Source organism: Camelus bactrianus, chromosome 9, assembly GCF_048773025.1.
Source record: "Camelus bactrianus isolate YW-2024 breed Bactrian camel chromosome 9, ASM4877302v1, whole genome shotgun sequence".
Lineage (NCBI taxonomy): Eukaryota > Metazoa > Chordata > Mammalia > Artiodactyla > Camelidae > Camelus > Camelus bactrianus.
Genome location: NC_133547.1, coordinates 15,337,553 through 15,359,763, shown reverse-complemented (window position 1 = coordinate 15,359,763; position 22,211 = coordinate 15,337,553). Strand labels below are relative to the sequence as shown.

Below are 22,211 nucleotides of genomic sequence, written 5' to 3'. Positions count from 1 at the left end.
GCTGGAACTGTGGCAGCCATGTTGCCACCTTGAGGGATGACATTGCCAACATGCCAAGGAATCTTAGTCCCTGATGATACCATTCAACTGATGCATTGACTTCTGTAGACCCTCTTTACCTTAGTAGAACTAGTTGTTTTGTAAAATAATAAAGGCCTTTCTTTTTAAGATGTTTAGAATTTGTTCTTCCCTACTTCAGACAACAATCCATTTTATGTGAGACATCCAGGGTGAGTGATGCACACGAGATGGCACAGGAACTGAAGCAGTATGGCTCATTCAGTGCTCAGACCACCAACCTCACCAGAATGGTCCTGGCTACCAGCACTGAGAGACCCTCAACCTCTCCAGTCCCAGTCACTGCTGACATCATGGTGTTGACTACAGTCCCCATATTCTATAGACGGGAACAGTGAATTTTTTTTTTCAATTCAAGCCATCAAGCCACAAAATTTAATTAAGTTCAAGTATCAATCTTGATAACTTAACAGTAAGTGTATAAAAATTTCAGAACCATGGTTGCTTTTGGGGGTGGAGTTGGGGGGTGTAAAAGGGAACTTTATGGGATGAGGGAAATGTTCTTTATCTCAATAGGGGTCTGTATCACACAGTATAAGCACAGGTCAGAAATCAGCAAACGTGTTTAAGGTGTGTGCACTTCACTTTATGCAAATCTTACCTCAAAAAAAGAACTGTAAACATTGAATTCCAGTTAGTGACATGAATGCTAAAATGTGGAAGGGTTAAGAGCCCTGATGTCTGCTTTCAAATACTTCACTTTAGCTTGTTTAAAAATCCATCAAAGAAACCGTATGGGTTGAATAAATAGAGGGAAAGACTGACAGGTATCTGGTAAGCCAACTACGGTAAACTGTTAACAATTGTAGACTCTAGATGACATATATGGGTGATATGATACAATGCATCCAATTTTCCTGTAGATTTGACATTTTTCCTAATTAGATGTTGGGGAAAAAGTAAAAGCCGAGGCATTTGGTTCCACCGCCGTGGCTGATGCCCCAAATAAAGGTGGCTTATAAGCGGCAGAATTCTGGGTCTTTCTGGGTGACAGCACAGCCGGCCCTTCCTCCTGCTGCCGTGTCACCCAAGGATGCTGTCCTCAGCGTCTAATGACCCTCCACGCCCCCGTTTCAGGCCAAGGGAGAGGAAAGGTAAGAAGACATGGAAATCTTTGTCTTTATCCAGTGTTACAAATATAACTAACAGAGAAACCAGAATTAATAATGATGATTAAAACAACAACAACATCAAGGCCTGTGCTAAGGGTGTCCTGTGAAGAATTCACTTACTCCTCACGACAACCTGATGAGGTGGGTACTGTTACCATTCTCACGTGCGGATGTGGAAACTGAGGCCCCGGGAGGTTGAGCAGCATCACCACATCAGAATCGAATTCTCATCTTCCGGGGCAGGAAGTCAACAGAGATTGGCTTTGTGGGTAACCTTGACGGATCAAAAACCAGAGGCATGAACATCTTAAGAGATGTGGAAACTGTGACAGAGGAGTAACAGCAGAAGCCGTGACGACTGCTCGCCTCTGGAGGGAGGAAGTGGTGGAGCCGGGAGACACGGGGTGACAGGGCCCTGCGGTGACAGCTGCACGTTGGCCGTCAGGAAATGAGGCCGGAAGCCGTGAATCTCAAAACCCAGCAGCCTTCGCTCATGGGATCCTGAGTGCCTGCGCCTCTCATCCGGGGGAGCATCTGCAGCCCACTGATGGTACCTGAGAAGAGGGGGCAACAACATCAGAGCTGAAGAATGAGGTTTGGAGGCCACCATTGATTCCTGCACAGCCTGCCAGGGCAGGGAAGGCCCAGTCTGGAAACCTAAGGCCAGGAGGGTTGGCCACGTGGGCCCACGCACAGGGCTTTGCCTGGTGTCCTGTCCTGCTCTCCAAAACCAGGGTTGAATGACAGTGGCATCAGCTACCACAGCAAACATTCATGAAACACGTGCTGGGCCAAGCACTGTTCTAAGCACTACCCATGCATCAACTCATCTGATCCCCTCAACAGTAAAGACATGGGGGTGGGAACCGGAGCCCAGAGCAGTGACACCCCCCTGAAAGGCCATTGCACTGGGGACTCCTCTGAGAACCCCTATCCACAAAGGATCCCTGCAGAGTAAGAATAAACCAAACATCAGATTCCTCCAAAGGCGGACAGTTTATTGATTCATTTCTGGTGTCTCTGCTGGAATTTTAGGCACTCGATCAGAGACCATCGGAGGAGGGAAGTGCCGAGAGCATCAGTGGCAGGAGAGATGCAAATCCCAAATGCGCCGGGAGACGCAGCCTGGGGGAGCCACCTTGGCAATTGAGCTGATGTGGGTGGGTTACTCCCCTAATCTGTGAAATGGGGGTGCCAACAGAATTTATCAGAGAATCAGCAGAGGCTGGGTGAGTTTCCGTTTGTGGAGGACTGAGGGGGCACCCCAACCTTCCCTAATGCTACCTATTGTTGGCGTTATGATGATTGCTTTGATAAAAAGACAAACAAAGAGAACAGAGAAAAGGAATGCGGAAGGAATGAAGAGGAGGGAGAGATGAGAAAGAAGAAAACATTTTAATATCAAAGAGGAAGGAAGGGAGCGGGGAGGAAGGGGCAGGCAGGCAGTGAAAGAATGCATGAGGCGGTTAATGTTCCAAAGATTCCCACGAACAACTGAAAAGTGAGTTTTGTCCTCAAAGGTACTGATGGGTGGGTCCTGACGGTGCAGCCCAGGGCGTTTGCTGGGTGGGGTGAGTCCTCCCAGATTCCACTCCCAGCCCCACCAGGTCCTGGCTCTGAGGGATGTCCAAGCCACCTTCCCTCTCTGAGCCTCAGTCTCCCCAGGCCCACAGGTGGCCATGAGAACCTGTGAGCCCACGTGGCTGACTTTGTTAAGGGGCAGGTGGCCTCGCCTGGATTCTGCTCGCGAGATGTCATCACGTTTACCTAGTTCCCAGTTGGCAGACAAATCAACAGATTATAAATAGCCACGTCTTGATTTCTCATAAATGCGTTAAATATGACTTGGCGTCTTGCCCAGATTCCCTGTCAGGGCGGTGGGCACAGGCTGTTTTGCCAAGGTCTGACGGGTGTCAAAGGCATGGGCTCCAACCCCCAGCTGCCCCGTGGCCCCAGGTGTCTGTCACCCCTCCCACCCTACGTCTGCCTTGGCACCAGCTCACACGGCCTCTCTGGGCCACTGCCTGTTTGCCTGGACTCAGCCCTCCTGCCCAGCCTGCATTAGGTCAGTCTGCTCACAAGTGGGTTCTGGGCAGGCTGTGCCAGGCGGCGGGTGGAGGGGAGAGGAGAGAGGCAGACGCGGCCAGTGAGCACTGGACTGTCCCCAGGGCCTCCCTCTATGTCACTGCATCGAGTTCTCGGAGACTGACCTCACCCCTGGCTCAGGAGTGGGACCCAGAAGGCAGGAGATACAGATTCTGGACCCCACTATCTGGGTTCAAGTCCCAGTTTCCCCACATGTGACCTTAAGCTTATCTATCTTCTCAGTGCCTCAACTTCCCCATCCAGAAAATGGAGATAATAACACTGCAGTGGGGAGGGTATAGCTCAAGTGGTAGAGCACATGCTTAGCATGTACAAGGTCCTGGGTTCAATCCCCAGTGCCTCCTCCAAATACAAATATATAAATAAACCTTCCTCCTCATAAAACAAACAAGCAAAATAACGCTGCCTACTCCGTATTGTTGCTGGAAGGAGTAAATGGATATTATGATGATGATGATGATGATTTTAAAGTAATTTTATTAAGTACTTTTTATCAGTCTCAATCTCACTTTAGGTTTATTTATTTATTTTTTATTTTATTTTATTTTTTTGGTAGACTTTATTCTCTTAGAGCAGTTTCAGGTTCACAACAGAAATTGAGCAGAAAATACAGAGAGTTCACACATAGCCCTCCCCACCCACACATATATACTCCCCTACCCTCAACATCCCTTTAATGGCAGTACCGGGGATTGAACCCAGGACCTCCTGCATGCTAGGCATTCACTCTATCACTGAGCTATACCCTCCTCCCTATTATTTTTTATTATTATATTCTGTTGCTCCAGACAGTGTCAGGCAGGGCCAGAGTATCTACTGTGAATAGGATTTGCTGTTATTACTGCCAGGCTAGTTAAGTAGTTAAGAGCAAAAACTCTGGAATCAGCCTGGTTGAGTGAAACTCCCAGCCCCACCACTTACTACCTCCGTGCCCTTAGACAAGGACCTTAACTTCTCTGTGCCTCAGTTCCCTCATCTGTAAAATGTGGCTGGTGATTACATATGCCTCATAGGATGTTGTGAGGACTAATAAGTATAACCCCTGCCAAGTGCTTAGAACAGTCCCTGGCACACCGTGAGCACTCTGTGGTTGTTGCTATTGCAGTGGGAGGTCTCCTCTCTTTCCATCGAGGTTGCTGAGCTCCTGTGATGTGATCCTGGAGCAGCCCTCATCTCTTCTCGGGAAGCAGCGCTTGAGAATTAAGGCAATGTAGAAAAAAAGTGGAGTAGAGAGAGATGAAGTAAGACAACACTGGAGTATGTCTTTTGAGCACCTGGATCTAACTGTACCTGAAGCAGAACCTATCTCTGGACTTCTCGATTCCAAGAACCAGTAAATTCCTTCTAAGCTTATACCGCTTTGCTCGGATTTCTTTTACTTGCAGCCAAATGTGTTCTAATACAGAAGGCTGTTGGAGAGCTCAAATAACAGCTAGATATTAGAGGAGGTGGGGAAGCTAAGGAAAGGACAGAAGTGATACACCTTGAAATGAGAAGGCTACACAGAAGCAGTGTGCCTCCAAGTTAGAATCCCAGCTGTGCTACTTACTGTCTTTGGTAAGATGATTCCAGGATGGACAGAAAGGCCCCACTCAACTATAAGAGGCTAAGAAGAGACATCCCACCCTATGCCTGGAAGATCGAGGGCCAAGGAGATTTGGTGAGCAGAACTAGTGGCCATTCTGAAAACGTGTCCGTGGTGGGAAGACTTCCATGAGGCAACGAGGCTTGAGCTGAGGCCTGGACATTGACAGGAGTTACCTAAGAGGAAGGGGGAAAGGAAGGTGGAGGGCACAGCCTGGTGAGGTGGGTAATGACAAGGAGTGGCTTAAAGGCAGCCAGTTTGGCTGGGAGGGGGAGGGGGGGCAGACATATGGTGTAAGGAAAGAGAACTTAGCAGCAGTCCATCAGTGCAGGGCTTGCACGCCACAAAGAGAAGTTGATCTGATTCTAGGAGCAATGAATGGCCATTACTGGGGTTTTAGGCAAATGTAGGATCTCCTTAGACTTGCTTTGGAGTTCAAGGAGAGCTTGGCCAGGAAGGCAGATAGATGAGACACCTTATCAAAGGTTGAAGCAAGAGCCCAAACTAACACCCAGGGGCTGAATTCAGCCTACAGATGTGTCTTATTTGACTGGCATTGTGTTTGAAAACTTTCTTGAGCCCACAGTCATAAATTGGACAGTTTCACTCAAACATCTCAATTTCCAGAATCACGTGAGACTTTCAGAGGAAGCAGACCTGCAGGTTCCTTTATGTCAGGTCTCTATGACACCGCCCCACCATTCTCCCCATCAACCCGGTGTAAGAACCACCAACATCACAGCAGCCTCGCAAGGCTTTCCCCCTGATTTGTTTTCTGCTTGGTTCACGGGGGCCACTGAGTTAGCAACCCTTGTGTTTCAGTTAAGATTCCCCTAAAAACAAATATGAAAATAGTAACAACAAAGAGATAGAAGCTACTATAAAGAACAACAGATGGAAATGTTAGAACAAAAAAGTACAATAACCAAAGTAAAAGATTCGCTGGATGGACTGAACAGCAGGATGGAAACGACAGAGGAAGAAGTCAGTGAAGCTGAAGACAGATCAGTAGATATTCTCCAACCTGATTAACAGAGAAGACTGGAGGAAATAAACCAAGTCTCAGAGACTCGTGGTCTAAATTCATGTCTTTGGAATTCCCACAGAGGAGAGGGAAAGTGGGGCTGAAAAAATATTTGAAGAATATAAACTTGGGAAGCAAAAGTGAGGGAGCATGAGGTGGGGCAGGGGGCAAGATAAAAGGCGCCCTGATGAGCTGGTTGCAGTGTACACACCGGGGTCACTGGGGACCCTCTGAGAGAAGGTGCAGGATGAGCCTCAGAGTTGTACCACCCAGGGCTGGGGAGGCTGGATGTCTGTCCTCTCACTCCCCCACCCCTTCAGGGGTAAGGACTGCTCTTGGGGAATCAGTTGCCCAGCTGCCAGCCTGCCCCACGCCTGGCCGCACAGGCTTCTCAGGGGAGTCAGGAAGCCCCTGTGCAGAGAGGAGTCATCCATGTGACAGCTGAAGCTGCAGGGGACTTCAGGGCGGGCTGGGGGATGTGGCTGTGTGTACTTACCAGTTGCCTACCACTACATACAAATTGCTATGTATTTAGTAGTTTCAACAGCACACATTTATGATCCCCCAGTGTCTGTAGGTCAGGAGTCCAGACATGGCTTGGCCAAGTCCTCTGCCCAGGGTTTCACAAGGCTGCAATCAAGGTGTTGGTCAGATCATGTTCTCATCTGGAGGCCCGACTGGAGAAGAATCTGCTTCCAAACTCATTTAGGTAGTTGGCAGCATTCATTCCCTCTTAGCCATGTGACAGAGGCCCTGGCTTTTTGATGACTGTCCCCCTCAGGTCCTAGAGGCTGCCCACAGCTCCCTGCCAAGTGAGCTCCCTCAATGTGGCTGCCTGCTTCCTCAAGTCAGCAAGCCCCTCTTGCTCTAGGCTTAGGTAACGAGACAGTCTTAGTTAACATGACCTAATCAAGGGGGTGGCACCCCAGCCCCTTCACAATACTCTGTTGGTTAGAAGCAGGTCACAGGTGCTGTCCACCCTGAAGGGGTGGGTAGTCACAAGGAGGTGTGGACTGGGGATCACTGGGACCACCTTAGGCTCCGCCTGCCACAGAGGGGCACCGACAGCCTTGGTGTGGGTTGTGAGACCTGCAGTGCTGTCCAGACAGGTTGGCATCAGACCCACGCTTGGCTCTGGCTGCTCCACCTCCAGCTACTACCTGATGGACTGCTGTGGGCGCAGGACACCAGGCGTTTCCTGCGAGCAGGTCTGGGGGGCACCCAGATGTCTTCTTTCACTCTCCCATCACTGCCCCCTCCGAAGTTCACTGTGTGACCTCAGGCAGCTTGTTTGAGCCCTCTGTGCCCTGGTGTCCTCAGCTACAAAATGAGTTCATCCTAACCCCAGCCCCATGGGTGGCTGCGAGGACGTAACGTTTGTCAAGGGTGTGAGTTCTGACCACACCAGGAGGTCCCCAAATGTTTGCTTTTATTGTCATTATTCTCTCCCTCTGCTTCCCAATGGACCACCTTTAGTTCTCCACAAACTTTCCCCATTTTCAGCAGGAATCTCTGCATCTCTGGGCACCATGTGAAGCCTTAGGTGCTGTGGCCGCAGGGTCTGGGAGGTGAAGGGTGAACTCTGCCTTCTCCTCGGGGACAGAGGTTCTGTTCTAGAAATTTCAGACCTGCCCTGTCTCTGCCTCACAATGGCATCCCAGGGTAGTGAATTTTACAAAGTGTTCATATTTTATTTCTCACTCCAGCCCTATGCTCAACACTGTGTAACATTTCTGGGAACAGCCAGGCCTGGTGATTCCTGCAGGCTGGCTGGGCCAGGTCTGGTGCCTTGTCCCAGCAGAGGGGCCCGTCTCTTCTTCTTGGGGGTCTGGGGGGGCCCTCTCGGCTACAAGAACCACGTGTCTGCTGCCGCACCCCTGGGGCACCGCTGACTTAGGGCAACATGGCGACGCCTGGAGGCCCTAGGCAGGGTGGGCAGGGGATGGGCAAGGAAAGGCAGGGCCCAGTGCAGACCTGGGGGACCTGTGGGTGACCTGCTCCCATCCCCTGTCCCAGTCCTTGTCCTCAGGAGAGCACGGTGAGTAAGGGGCTGCCGTGTGCGCACGGGAGACTCACCCCCGACCTGGTCTCGTTCCACCCTCCCTTCCTCCCCGTGAGGAGCACAGGGCTGGAGCCAGGCAACCTGGGGATGAACTGGAGTACGCCTCCTCCGATGACGAGACAGGTGGTCTGGCCTCAGTTTCCTCATCTGTGGAATGGGGATTGCGAATGACTTAACAGGGTAGGACCCGGACCAGGGAGAGGTCAGTTGCCCTGAGCGGTGGCTCCATGTCTGTTTCGGCTCAGAGGGAGGTGCAGGCGGGCCCGGGGCAGGTAATGGAGGTGCGGGAGGCCAGGTCTCCTGGACCCCAAGGGCTCATTTTATTTCACCAGCAGTGCCTGGTTTCTCCTCCTGTGCCAGGAAGGGTGGAAGAATTTGAGCAGCATCCAGAGCAGGCCCAGGACCGTGCCCACCAGCAGCATCAGCTTCAGCCCCTTGAGGACGGAGTCGGCCTTTCCTTTCCAGGCCTCCTCTACCGCTGGCTGTTCAACATCTTCTGTGCTCAGAGACGCCAGTGTATCCACATCTAACCTGGGGTTGAATCGAGCTGTCAGCTCCTGCTGCACGAAGCACTTGTAAGTGGCCGTCTGGGAGACTTGCAGCCGCGAGCCACCGTTGGAGGGGTCCAGGACGGTGCTCACGTTCTCGCCAGAGAGCTGGCCCTTCCAGGTCAACGGGATGTTGTTGGCTTCCCAGATGATGGGTCTGCAAGGGAGGGAGGACAAGGTAAGCTGCAGCGCCCAGAGAGAAAGGGGGGACCAGTGTCTGAAAGGAGTGGAGACGGCAGCACCCTTCTCCCCGGGAACAGCAGACAGAGCGCCCCTGCCGAGGAGTGCTACGGGGCAGTGAGCAAGGGGACGGAGGGGCAGGACTGCGGACAGCTCTCAGATCCCCGCTGCCTACTGCTCGCATGGGCCACCTGGCCAAATGCCTCGAGCATTTCGAGCCTCCACTTCCTCATCTGAAATCTGGGGGTGTCCTGACTGCACCGACCCCAAGTGGGCTATTTGGAGGAATTGGTAAGAACAGTCCCTAAATGATGTGTGGTCCCCCTTTACCAGCCTGGCCCCACTTCCTCCACTCTCCCCCAGCCACACTGAGCCTCCTGGATGTTCCTCCGACTTGCTGGGCACAGTCCTGCCTCAGGGCCTTTGCCCTGGCTATTCAGTCAGCCTAGAAGGCTCTCTGTCAGTGCACATGGCTCTCTCACCTCTTTTCAGTCTTGGCTTGAATGGCACCTTCCCAAAAACACCTTCCCTGACCTCCTTATTTAAAACTTTCACCTTCCCCACTCCCATCCATCTCCTGGCCTTTATCACCATCTAAAATACTGTCTGTCTTATGAGTGTAATTAGTCTATCACTCCTCGAAGGCAGGAATCCTTTCCAGTTTTGTTCTTCATTGCATCTCAGGTACTTAGCACAGTGCTTGGCTTATATACATAAATGCTCGGTGAGAAACTTGGTAAGTGAGTAGCTGAATCAAGCACATAACACGCCCATCATGGCTGGGAACAGAGTCAACAGACAACACTGACAGGGCCGGTGATCATCAAAGCAAGAGTAATACCTACTAGAGTGCGGAGCCCTGTGCCAGCCTAAGTGTCTTTGCAGGCATTTGCACCCTTGGAGATCACAGTAAACCCCTGAGGCTGCGGCCAGCAAGACCTCTGTACTGAGTTGGATAGTGTCCCCCCCAAATTTGCATCCTAACCGGAACCTCACAATGTGACCTTATTTGGAAATAGGGTTGTTGCAGGTGTAATTAGTTAAGATGAGTTCAGACTGGAGTCAGGCAGGTCCTAAATCCAGTATCATCTGTATCATTAGAAGAAAAAGAGAAGAGATACAGAGATCCCGCGCGAGGAGAAGGCCAAGTGTGATGGAGGCGGAGGTTGGAGTGATGCGGTTACAAGTCGAGGTAGGTCAAGGGCTGCCGGCCACCCCCAGAAGCTGGGAAGGATTCTAGCCAGCATGCTAGAGGGCACTGGCCCTGCTGACACCTTGGTCAGACTCCTACTCTGCAGAGCCGTTAGAGGAGAAATTTCTGCTGTTTTAAGCTACCTGGTTTGTGGTACTTCGTTTTGACAGCCTCGGGAAATAAGTACAACTCTTATTCTACTGATGGGGAAACTGAGGCCCAGAGAGATGCCACGGGCTCAAAGTGACACAGCAGGAAAGTGGCAGAGACTGGAACCCAGGCCTGGCTGAATCCAGAGCCCAGGACCGAAACCTCACAAGAGAGGCTGCTCCACTCGACTCCCTAGAGACACGGGCCAGTCTTGAAGCCTCCAGGACCTCTCCTCATCTCCAGCTCCCTGTGGTGGGCACTCGGGTACTCCTTGTCTGGCAAATGACACAGAGTAGGTGTCCCCGTCTCAGTGGGAGGAGGGGTTCACGTGCATACTCCTGTGCTTCTGAGTGGTGGGCTTGTATTTTGGAAGCGGGTGTTACTTTGACACTTAACGGGGGAGGAAGAAAGGAGGGAGACTGAAAACTATGAGAGAGAAAGAACAGAAGTGACAGCTGCGATAAACAAGGGAAAGGAAACCAGATGGAGGTGGTGAGGCCAGATTCCACAGAGCCTGTGACTGCAGGGAGGGGCTGCCGCTGGCAGGTCGGGAAGGAGGGCACAGGGGTCCCCGCCGCTGAGTGTGTGAGATGCAGGCTGTGCACGGCCACCTCCCACAGTGGATCGCCCCCGGGGAAGGACGGCACCCTTCTGAGCTACAGTCTCCCCATCTATAAATGGACCCCCTTGGAGTCCACAGCTCCTGGGGCCGGGGAGGGGGATGGCATGTGGTTTATGATGATGGTTTGCCCAGGGACCAGCCCAGGGCAAAAGCGTAGCACTGTGAGTGGTGGTGGGAAGCGGCAGGTGGGCTGGGGAAAACAAGAGGAAGGGGACACTTCCCAGGGGCTCCAGGCAGGAAGAAAGAACGTGAATGTGCGCTCCGGGGGCAGGTCTTGATGGGCATCCCTGGGGCACCTGCCTCTCCCGGGCCTGCTGACCTCCCCAGGTGAGTCAGATGCCTCAGAGTCTCACCGCTACCCTTGCCTGGGCTTCTCCCATCCTGGCCCAGACCACCCTGGGCCGGGGGCTTCCCAAGGGCCAGGCCTGTGGCTGTGTGATGACCAGCACGTCCATAGCACCACCTGCGCAGGGCTGGGCACAGAGTCAGCCAAGCCCTCCTTGCCTGTTAGCTGTCCTTGCTCTACCTGTGTGTGACTCAGTGGGCACCAGGAGATTCTCACCAAAGAAACATCTGAAGAAGCCAACGGAGAGAGTTGGACCCATGTAGAACCCCTCCCTCTCTGCACAGATTAACCACAAAGGCTCCCAGACTGGCAAAGCCCGGCTAGCGGCCAAGGGCAGGGCTGGTTCCCGCTTCCATCACCTGTAGATGGATCCAAAGGGGCAGGTGAGCCACTCAGATCCTGACTTCTCACTGAGCTCAAAGCTGTCAGAAGTGACGTACTCCACATCTGGTGATGTGCACTGGACACGGCAGGCTTCCACCTGCATCTCGGGCCGCATGCGGGTGAACCACAGATTCATCTCTCCCAAATAGAGCCAGCAGGGTAGGAAGTCTTCCAGGTGCTTCTCTATGTAGCAGTACCCCAGGTGTTTGCGCTCACCTGGCCCCCCCACAGCGGTTACACTTCTGCCAGGGCTTCCAGTGGGTGAAGATGAGCTCCTTGCCACCCAGACTCATGGACTCATTCTCCAGGGGCTCTTGGCCCAGGTCTTTGTGTGTGATATGCAGGCTGGTAACATCCTGGAAGTCAATGTCGTACTGGGCCACCTTCTTGCCACCCCTGCCCCAGCGCTGTAGAAGCCCGTCTGTGTGGGCGGTGGGTTCCGAATGAGAATGCTGCCATTGGGCACTGTTTCCATGTTGGAAATGTCAGAGGTGCTGCTGGACCGGGTGGTCCTGCCTTGCAGGAAGTAGAAGTGCCACTGTGCCCCGGAGGCGTTGCGGTGCAGGACGACGTCATTGCCTGAAATAAGGGCCCGTTGGCAAGTGCTGTGATTGGGACAGCTGATGGAAAAGATGCCAGTACTGGGACAGCAAAGCTGAGCAGCAGCCACAGGGTGGTAAGCATGGTGGACTGGGGCTGTGGCAGTGGGCCGGGCAGCACCCTAGACTTTGCGACGTCACCCATGAAACTCAGGCCTCAGCCCTGAGCAGCAGGAGGAACCGGAGTCCTCCCTGTGGGGTGTGAGGTCACAATTCCCACATTTGTTCTGTGACAAGTTAACAATCCTATTTAATTTCTTTTCCAAGCTCTCCACTCTGCTGGGGTAGAAGGAAAGTGTATTTATCTCTCCAGGGTTTTCTCTACCACCCTCCTGCTTTCCCCTTCAAGTGTTACATGTGAACATTCAACACATTTTTTTCTGAACACCTACTAGGTTCTGGGCACATTTCTTAGTGCTGGGGATGGAGAGGTGAATAAATCCTCTCTGGTTCCATGCTGACCTCTGTGGGTTCTGTTCGCTGTGGGTTTTGTCCAGCAAAAGTCCCACTGTGGAAGAATGAAATTACTCAAGACTTTATCAAGTCAAGAGAGTGAGAGGGAGCCAGAGGCCAATTCCCCGAGCTCCTCCAAAGCTCTTGTATTTACTGAGAATAGTCAAATAAAGAATTAAAGTAAAATACATCATAGGAATGAGTAAGGGGCGTGGTGTACGTGCAGGGATGTAGGCGAGTAGTTTTAGTTCATGAAAAACAGAAACATTATAATCTTAATGTATAATCTCTTATACTTAGAGAGAAAGTTACAATACTGATAGTACAAACGGTTATTTTAAGCCTCAAACAATCATGAGCAAGGTTACAATGTTCCCAACAATTGATAATGAAAACCAGACCACCACAGATCTCCTATCCCTCCCCACCCAACTGCTCCAGCCATGCTGACCGCCCTGCTATCCTCTGAACATATCAGGCAAGCAAAGAGTTCCTGCCCCAGGACCTTTGCACATGCTGGTCCTCCCACAGATATCTGCATGGCTCAATTCATTTTAAATAAACTCTCTCCTAAACCCCTTCTCTGTTCTGAAATTAAAAATAATTATTATGCAGGCTTGATGTGTCAGCATTCATTCATTTCACACATTTACTGAATGCCTACCATGTGCTGGCCATCATTCTAATCAAAGTGGTGAACAGGTTAGACAAAGCCTCTGCCCCTTCTGAGCTTAGCTTCTAGTGGAAGAGACAGATAATAACCAAATACATAATACATGATGTCAGATACAGTAGATTCTTGTTATTGATGACTGTTCTATAAAGTCATTAAATTAGCAAGTGCTAAAACACTAGTCTTAGGGCAAATACAAGTTTAAGGTCCTGTAAGTCTTTGATCATAACATTTTTGTCAGCTGATCAACATGTAACCTTGTTTTATGTATGTTTTTAATTAGACACTTTCTTTACTATATATTGTTGATTCATTAACATTGAGCTTGTAGCCAACAACAGTGTAACTCATGTCTGAACAAAGCTAATCTAACAAATACATTTTCTTCGTAAGGCGCAACACAGCCTCCTTGCACTTAGGAACACTTCACTGCGCTTGGGAACCGTTTTAAACAGAAGGCACAAAAATGCAAACAAACAAAAAAAAAATGGGGCACTAAATAGACCATGAAAAGGATGCTTGCTAACACTGAAGGCAGAGTGTCACCTTGCTGGACCTCAGCTGGGAATGCGCATGGGAGGGAATGCAACTTCCCTGCCACTCTGTCTGTGTCTGCAAATGACTAGGAAAGCACCGTGGGGGTTGCAAATACGTGTTAGTCAGTGGGTGAACTCATAAGTGTGAAATCCTTGAATCACGGGGATCGACTGTAATAATTGCCATAGAGGAAAATAAAGCAGGGAAGTGGGGCTAGAAAGGCTGCTGTGTGTGTGTGTGGGGGGTGAGCTATTTTAGGCTGGATGATCAGGCTTGTCTGTGTATTCTCCAAGGAGATGAAGTTTCACAAACACCTAAAGGAAGTGAGATAAAGAACCATGTGGATATTTGAAGGGAGGACATGCCCAGGAGAGGGCTAGACCCTGGCACGGCTGCCCTGTGAGTCTATGTAACGGGTATGGGGCCAGTGACCAAGGACGAGTGACCGAGGGGGAGAGCGCTGAGTGAGTGAGGTCCCAGGTCCATCGAGGTCTTCGCTGAGACCTCCTGCCTCCTTCTGCCTGGCACCTGAGGGCGGTGGGCTCTCCTAGTCATGCTCCAGCCCTATGTGGGGGCCTCTGTATTTAACATAAGTTGTGTGCTTAGATTCCCAAACTGTGTCCTTTATGGTATCTTGCTGCCACCCCCACCCCTTCTGCTCTCAGATCTACAAAACCATCTAGAGTTTTCATCTGCCTCCCGGAATCTCATCAAGACGCTCTATCTGAGACACATCAACATCTATACCCCTATTGCTTCCCCTCCATCTCCTTCCCTCTCTCTGTCTTTCCCTTAAGCCCAGGGAATCTTTCTAGACAGGCAAACAGGGCTATGGGGACGCTGTAAGAAAGCCCACTTCCAACTTTCACTTTATCTACATAAGAAGTCACATTGGCTGGATGCAGCCTGAAGAGATGTTTTAATTGACCTCCCTAGGGTGTTTTTAGAATATTTAAATCAGTGGCCAACATGTAAAATCCAAGATTTCAAATGAGGCTGCAGATTCCCTGTTATTCTTTCAATAATTCTTTCGATAACATATGGGAGATTTCTGCTTCTACAACTGAGTAGCTTATATCAGATGGCCCTCTTATTAATAACAAGTGTAGACTTTAAGATAACTATGACCAATATGTCTAAGAGAGGACAAGATGAAGATTTTGAATCTATGTAGAAGAATCAAATGGAAATACTAGAATTAAAAAATCAAAATTTGTGAAATTAAGAATTCACTAAACTGGATAACAAACTTATGGACACAACAAAAGAGAGGATTAGGGAAATGAAATACGGGTTCATAGAAAAATATCTATACTAAGGCATGCAAGTGGAAAAGACAGGAAAATACAGAGAAGAGTGTAAGAGACATGAGACATGGTGAAAAGGTCTAACGTTCATGTAAATGGAGACTAAGGAGAAAAGGAGAGAAAGGAACATAAGCAATATTTGAAGAGACAGTCACTGAAAATGCTTCAAAACAGATTTAAGACATCAAGCAGCAAAGTCAAGAAGGTCTTCAAACTCCACACAGGATAAATATTTACAACAAACAAACAAAACAACAACAACACACCGTACCTAGGTACTTTATAGGAAAACACTGCTGAAAACCAAAGGGGAAATCTTAAAAATGGCCCGAGAAGAAAAAGATACACTACTTTCAAAGCGACAATCATAACACTCTACATTGGCTTTTAAAAAAAATTTATTTATATTTTTTTACTGAGTTACAGTCAGTTTACAATGTTGTGTCAATTTCTGGTGTACAGCACAATTATTCAGTCATACATGAACATATACATTACACTGGCTTTTAAAAAGAAATAAAGGAAGCTAGAAGGCCATTGGCATGACATATTCAAAGCACTAAAAGAAAATGACTGCCAATCTAGAACGCTACGTATAGAATTCTATATACCACAGTGAAAATATCCTCCAAAGATGGAGGCAAAAAACAAAGATACTTTCAGATACGGAGAGAATTCACCACAGCAGAGCACACTAAAGGCTTTACTAAAGAGAATTCTCCAGGCAGGCAGTGGGAAAATGACTCCAAATGGAAGCAAAGTAATACAGGAATGAAAAGCACCACAAGAATGAATAAACATGTGGTTAAAACAAAATTAATACTGAGAGTGTTTTAAAAGCATATCTGGCAGGGTTTAAAATATATGTAAAATAAAAATAACAAGAGTACAACAAGTGGATGGGAATAAATGAAGCTAGAATGTTGTGAGATCTCTGCATTGTCTAGGAAATGGTACAAGTTTACATGACATTCTAATGAGTGAGAAATAATGCTGCAATCTCTAGAGCAAATAATAAAAGAACAATAAAAGAACGCATATTTAGTAAGATAATAGAGAAGAAAATGGAATCATAATTTTAAAAAATACTTGGTGAATCCAAAAGAAAGAAAAGACAAAAGAACTAAAGAAGGGACAGAGCAAGTAGAAAACAAATAGGAAGATGATGGATTTAAACCCAACTAAGTTAATAATTACATTAAATGTAAATGAACTAAACACTCCAATTAAAAGATGAAAATTTTCAGGCTTAATACCAAAACTAAAATCTAAATATACACTTGCTTAAAAGAGATCCACCTTAAATAAAAGAATATAGAAAAGCTGAAAGTAAAAAACATGGGAAAACATCATGTATACATTAACTAAAAGAAAATTGCTGTAGTAGTCATACCAATAACAAAAAGTACATATAAGGGCCAAAAATATTACTAGAGATTTACAAGAGATATTTTATAAAATGTCAATCCAATTGGAAGATATGATACTAAGTTTGTATGAACTTAAAAATATGTAAAGCAAAAACTGATAGTACTAAATATTGAAATACAAATCCATGATGACACATACGAACAAAAATTTAGTAGAGATATAGAAGATCTGAACAATGATATAAATGTGACCTAATTCATGTATATGGAACACTATACTCAACCTCAGAACGTACATTTTCACATTCACATAAAAGATTTGCCAAAATTGACTGTACTCTAGGCCATACAATGAATCTCAATAGAGCCCAGAAATAAACCCACATGTCTACGGTCAATTAATCTTTGACAAAGGAGGTAAGACTATGCAATAGAAAAAAAAACAGTCTCTTCAGCAAGTGATGTTGGGAAAGCTGGACAGCCATATGTAAATCAATGAAGTTGGAACACTCCCTTACACCATACACAGAAATAAACTCAAAATGGCTTGAAGACTTAAACATAAGACAGGACAACATAAAACTAGAAGAGAACAAAGGCAAAACATTCTCTGACATAAATCATAGGAATACTTTCTTAAATCAATCTCCCAAGGCAAAAGAAATGTAAGTAAAAATAAACTAATGGGACCTAATCTAATTTATAAGCTTTTGCATAGCAAAGGAAACCATAAACAAAATGAAAAGACAACTTACAGACTGGGAGAAAATATTTGCAAATGATGCGACTGATAAGGGCTTAATTTCCAAAATATACAAACAGCTCATATAGCTCAATATCAAAAAACAAACAAAAAACCTCCAAACAACCCAATTAAAAAATGGGCAGAACTAAACAGACATCTCCCCAAAGAAGACATACAGATGCCCAACAGGCACATGAAAAGATGCTCAGTGTCGCTAATAGAAAAATGCAGATCAAAACCACAATGAGATGTCACTTCACACCAGTCAGAATGGTCATCATCAAAAAGTCTAAATAATAAATGCTGGAGAGGTTGTAGAGAAATGGGAACCCTCTCACACGGTTATTGGGAATGTAACTTGGTGCAGTCACTGTGGAGAGCAGTATGGAGATTCCTTAAAAAGCTAAAAATAGAGTTACCATAGGATCCAGCAATCCCACTCCTGGGAATACAACTGGAAAAGATGAAATCTCTAATTCAAATAGATACATGCATCCAATGTTCATATCAGCACTAATTACAAGTTCCAAGACATGGAAGCAAACTAAATAACCATAGACAGATGAATGGATAAAGAAGATGTGGTACACACACACACACACACACACACACACACAATGGAATAAGAAAGAATGAAATAATGCCATTTACAGCAATGAGGATGGATCTGGTGATTATCATATGAAGTGAAGTAAGTCAGACAAAGAAAGACAAATATAATATCACTTATATGTGGAATCTAAAAAAAAAAAAAGATACAAATGAACTTATCTACAAAATAGAAACAGACTCACAGACATAGAAAACAAACTTATGGCTATCAAAGGGGAAGGGGGTGGGAGGAATAAATTAGGAGTTTGGGATTAACAGACTCATATTATTATATATAAAATAGAAAAACAACAAAGAATCTACTGTATCGCACAGGTAACTATATTCAATATCTTATAATAACCTATAATGAAAAAGAATCTGAAAAAATACATATATACACATATATATCTTTGCTGTACACCTAAGACTAACCAACATTGTACATCAACTCTACTTCAGTTTAAAAAAATTAAAATAAGTCTCCATAAACATTAAAAGAATAGAATCACATGTTTTGGTCAGTGGAATTAAGCTGGACACAAATGACAAAAAGATAAAAAGAACATCCTCAGATATCTGAAAATTATACAATGAAATCTCTAAATAACTAATAAATCAAAAGAGAAATCACAATTGAAGATAGAAAGTATTTTTAACTGACTGCAGATGAAAATATAACTTATCAAAACTTGTAGGGTGCAGGTAAGTTGTGCTTAGGGGGAAATTTACAGCCTAAATATATACTTTGGAGGAAGAAAAGGGCAAAAACTACAGATCTAAGCAAACATCTCAAATACCAGAAATATTTGATAGAAAACAAAAGTACAATAAAGAAAATCAACAAGCCAAAAGTTGATTCTTTAAAAAGATGAATGAGATTGATAAAACCCTAGCAAGACTGAAAAAAGAGAAACCATATAATCATCTCAGTAGATGCAGAAAAATCATTTAATAAAATTCAACACTCATTCATGGCTCAAAACTCTTGATAAAATAGGAATTTTTTTTCTTAATCTGTAAAGTTCTACTATTAAAAACCTAGGTCAGAAGTATATCTAACAATGAAATATTAAGAATATCATAAGCATGTCTGCCATCAACTTCTGCATTCAGTATTTTACTGGAGGGAAGTGAATGTAGCAAAATAATTAGTTACAAGGTCATGTATAAATACCAAATACATTTTACACACAACAAAAAGTTAGAAAATGAAATTTAAGACACAATTTGCATGAAAATATCAAACACTTAGCAACAAATATAATAAAATATATGTAAAGTCTCTACATTAATAACTGCACATTGCTGGGAGAAATTAAAGAAAGCCTAAATAATGGAAAGGTTTACAATGTTCATGGATTGGAAGACTACACATTGTAATATATTGATTCTACCCAAATTTATCTTTAGATTTAATGAAGTCCCAATTTTTTTAAAAATTGCTTTTTGGGGGATGGAAACTATAAGCTGGTCTCAATTTTTTATTTTTTTAAACAAAGGGCCAAGGATAACCAAGACAATTTTGAAAACCAAAGTTGAAAAATTTATACTACCAGATGTCATGACTTATTATAAGGGTATAGTAATTAACATGACTGTCAAATTGGTGCAAGGCTGGTTAGGTGAATGGTATCAGAGTCCAGTGAGGAGGAAAAACCACACCAATGTCTATGTTGACATGGGCATGGGCTAGAATGTCTTGGTCTCTAGGTTTTACATTTGGTCTACCCTTGAGTATCAGGAGCCTATGGGGGTGGGGACTGGGTCTTTGTTGGTCACCACAGTGTCCCCAACATCACCTGCCCAGGGTCTGGCTCAGAAGGGGGCAGCAGAGAATTCTTGCTGAATGAATATCTGAACAAGCCAGTGAAGAAACCCCTTCCTGCACAGACTGACCTTGAAGGCTTATGGGCAGGGAGATAGACCCTGCTTCTCTATTGGAATGTAACCCCGTGGCCCAGGAGGGCACAGGAAACAAAGCCTGGGGGAGGGTCAAAGGTAGGGCTGATGCCCTGGTCCAGTCACCTGTAGATGGAGGCCAAGGGGCAGGTGAGCCACATGGTGTTGGTCAACTTGCCCAGCTGGGGAATGTCGAAGACGAAGTATGGCTGGTTGATTTCCTTGATGTGGTCGCAGGGTGTGAGGCAGGCTTCCACCTGCAGCTCAGGCCGCATGCGGCTGTACTGCACCTTCTCTGCCCCCAGATAGAGCCAGCAGGGCATGGGTGCTTCCAGAGGCTCCTCTATGTAGCAGTACCCCAGGCGTTTGCGCTCACCTGGTCCCCCACAGCGGTTACAGTCCTGCCAGGGCTCCCAGTGGGTGAAGATGAGCTCCTTGCCACCCAGACTCAGGGTCCCATTCTCCAGGGGCTTTTGGCCCAGGTCTCTGTGGGTAATATGCAGAGCGGTGACATCTTGGAAATCAACCTCATACTCCACCACGAAGGCACTGTTGTTGTCCTGGCAGTGATAGAGGCCTGTCTGGGAGGGCTGGGGGTTGGTCAGCTGGAGGCTGCCCCCGGGCAGTTTCTTCATGTCAGGCGTTGAGGAGAGCAATAAAGGATCCTCGCCCTGCAGGGAAGAGAAGTACCAGCGTGCCCCAGGGTGGTCACACTGCAGGACAACATCACTGCCCGAGACGAGGCCTCGCTGGCAGAAACTCTTGTAGGCACAGCTGATTAATACCTGGGCCCACAAAGTGGGGACAGAAAGGCTAAGCAGCCACAGGGTGGCCAGCATGGTAGCCTGAGACTACAGCAGGCCGGGAACCCCCCTGGGCATTGTGAAGTCACCCACAGAACCCAGGCCTCAGCCCCGGGCGGTGGAATCACCCTTGATCCACGGCACTTCCTGGAGCCCAATTCAGTTCACATCATTAAATAGCTCAGTGTAGGTGGTGGGGCTGAAAACGCAAATGCCTGCGAGAGCCAGGTAGGAACGCTGGGAGTGAGTCCAAGTCAGAACAAGTGCACCAAAAAGCCAAATTATTTGCCCTCCACAGACTCAGTATACAGTGCGGGAAGGGGGCAAAATGGCTTGACGCCCAGCAGAAAGGGGAAGTCGGGGAGACACACAGAAATCACTGGTCTGGACCATTTCTAAAATCCAGTGGGAAGATACTGCACGGGCCTCCTATCTTGTAGATGGGAAGGATTCCTTCATTAGCACCAGATCAGCTCCTCGGGGGTGGGGAGCTTCCCAAACCTTTATTCACCGTGGCTTATGTCTTCATTCTCCGGGGAGATACCCCCTTTTCCATTATACTTCTTGGCTACACCTAATATAGTACTGAAAGATGTGCCCTCCGTGGCCCATGAACAGTTTTCTTATTCTGATTTGTCTCCCAAAGTGTGGGCCTAAGGGTTCTTACAAGCCTCCAGTCAAGCCCATGTGCCAAAGACCATATCTCTGGTTCTGTTCAAAGATGTTCCTTATCTCTCCCTCTTTCTGTGTGTCATCGCAGGCACCTTAGATGCCACCAGGCATCCTTGGGAAGCTATATTCACCATCCCTATTTCACTGAGCTGTTTTGTCTATCTTGGAGTATCTTAAGGGTTTCCTGGGTGTATCTTATTTCATTCAGAGATTTTAACCATGGTTACATGTGATTTTAGCCTTGATTTTTATCCTTGACAAAAGATGAGTTTTAAAGGGGCTTTGCCTCTCAAGGTCCTTGCCAATTTGGGGCCGACTTTGCCTGACATTCACTCCTATTGTTCTGTGTTCTCCTTCCCCTAAAGCCGCAAGTTCAAGTACGTTATCTGCTTCCCAAAGTATCTCAGGCAATAATTTCCATTCTCTTGGCTTCAAATAAGTTTTCTTGTACCCTTTGCTGGGTCTAAGCCAATGCCACATGTTTTTATTATTTTTTTATTACAGCAGTGCCCCACTTTCCTGACACTAATTTCTGTATCACTCAAGATAAGCTATTGGCTACTGTGATGAACTTTGCCCCAATCTCTCTGACTTACAGTAACATGCCTTTACTTCTCACTCACTGTCCATGTCCATTATGGGCTGGCATTATGATCACTCAGGGGTCCAGGATGATTGAGCAACTGCCACCTCGGACATTTCCAATTCTATGGCAGAGCAGGAAGAAAGAGAGCTCTGTTGGATTTCATGTCTACAATTAAATGCTTGGACCTTAAATGACACATGTCACTTACTACCATTGGCCAGAAATGGTTACATGGCACCACTCATCCACCAACCCAACAAAGGAAATGGATTTTACTTTGTCAATGAAACACTTAGCAAATGGCAGTCAGGAATGATAACTGCAGCTCATGTCTACTGCAAGGAGTGTTCTTTTTTCCCTCATTTTTTAAAATGAGGTATAGTCAGTTTACAATGTTGTGTCAATTTCTGGTTTACTGTATAATGTTTTAGTCATACATATACATACATATTTTTTTCATATTCTTTTTCATAAGTTACTATAAGATATTGAATATAGTTCCCTGTGCGATGAAGTAGAAACTTGTTTATCTATTTTATATATACTAGCTAGTATCTGCAAATCTTGAATTCCCAATTTACCCC

General features: G+C 46.6%; 1 protein-coding gene and 1 pseudogene across 1 annotated transcript; both read right to left on the bottom strand.

The window, feature by feature from the left end:
* Positions 1-8,263: 8,263 nt before the first annotated feature.
* On the bottom strand, positions 8,264-15,213 carry LOC105065027 (protein FAM187B-like). The gene is given in 5 exon segments (XM_010950079.3): positions 8,264-8,672; positions 11,365-11,615; positions 11,617-11,795; positions 11,798-12,022; positions 12,025-15,213. Coding segments are annotated over 5 exon segments (1,149 nt in total). The 5' UTR covers positions 12,134-15,213; the 3' UTR covers positions 8,264-8,287.
* Positions 15,214-15,338: 125 nt separating this feature from the next.
* LOC105065029 (protein FAM187B pseudogene) overlaps positions 15,339-22,211 on the bottom strand; it is a 15,452-nt pseudogene continuing 8,579 nt past the window's right edge.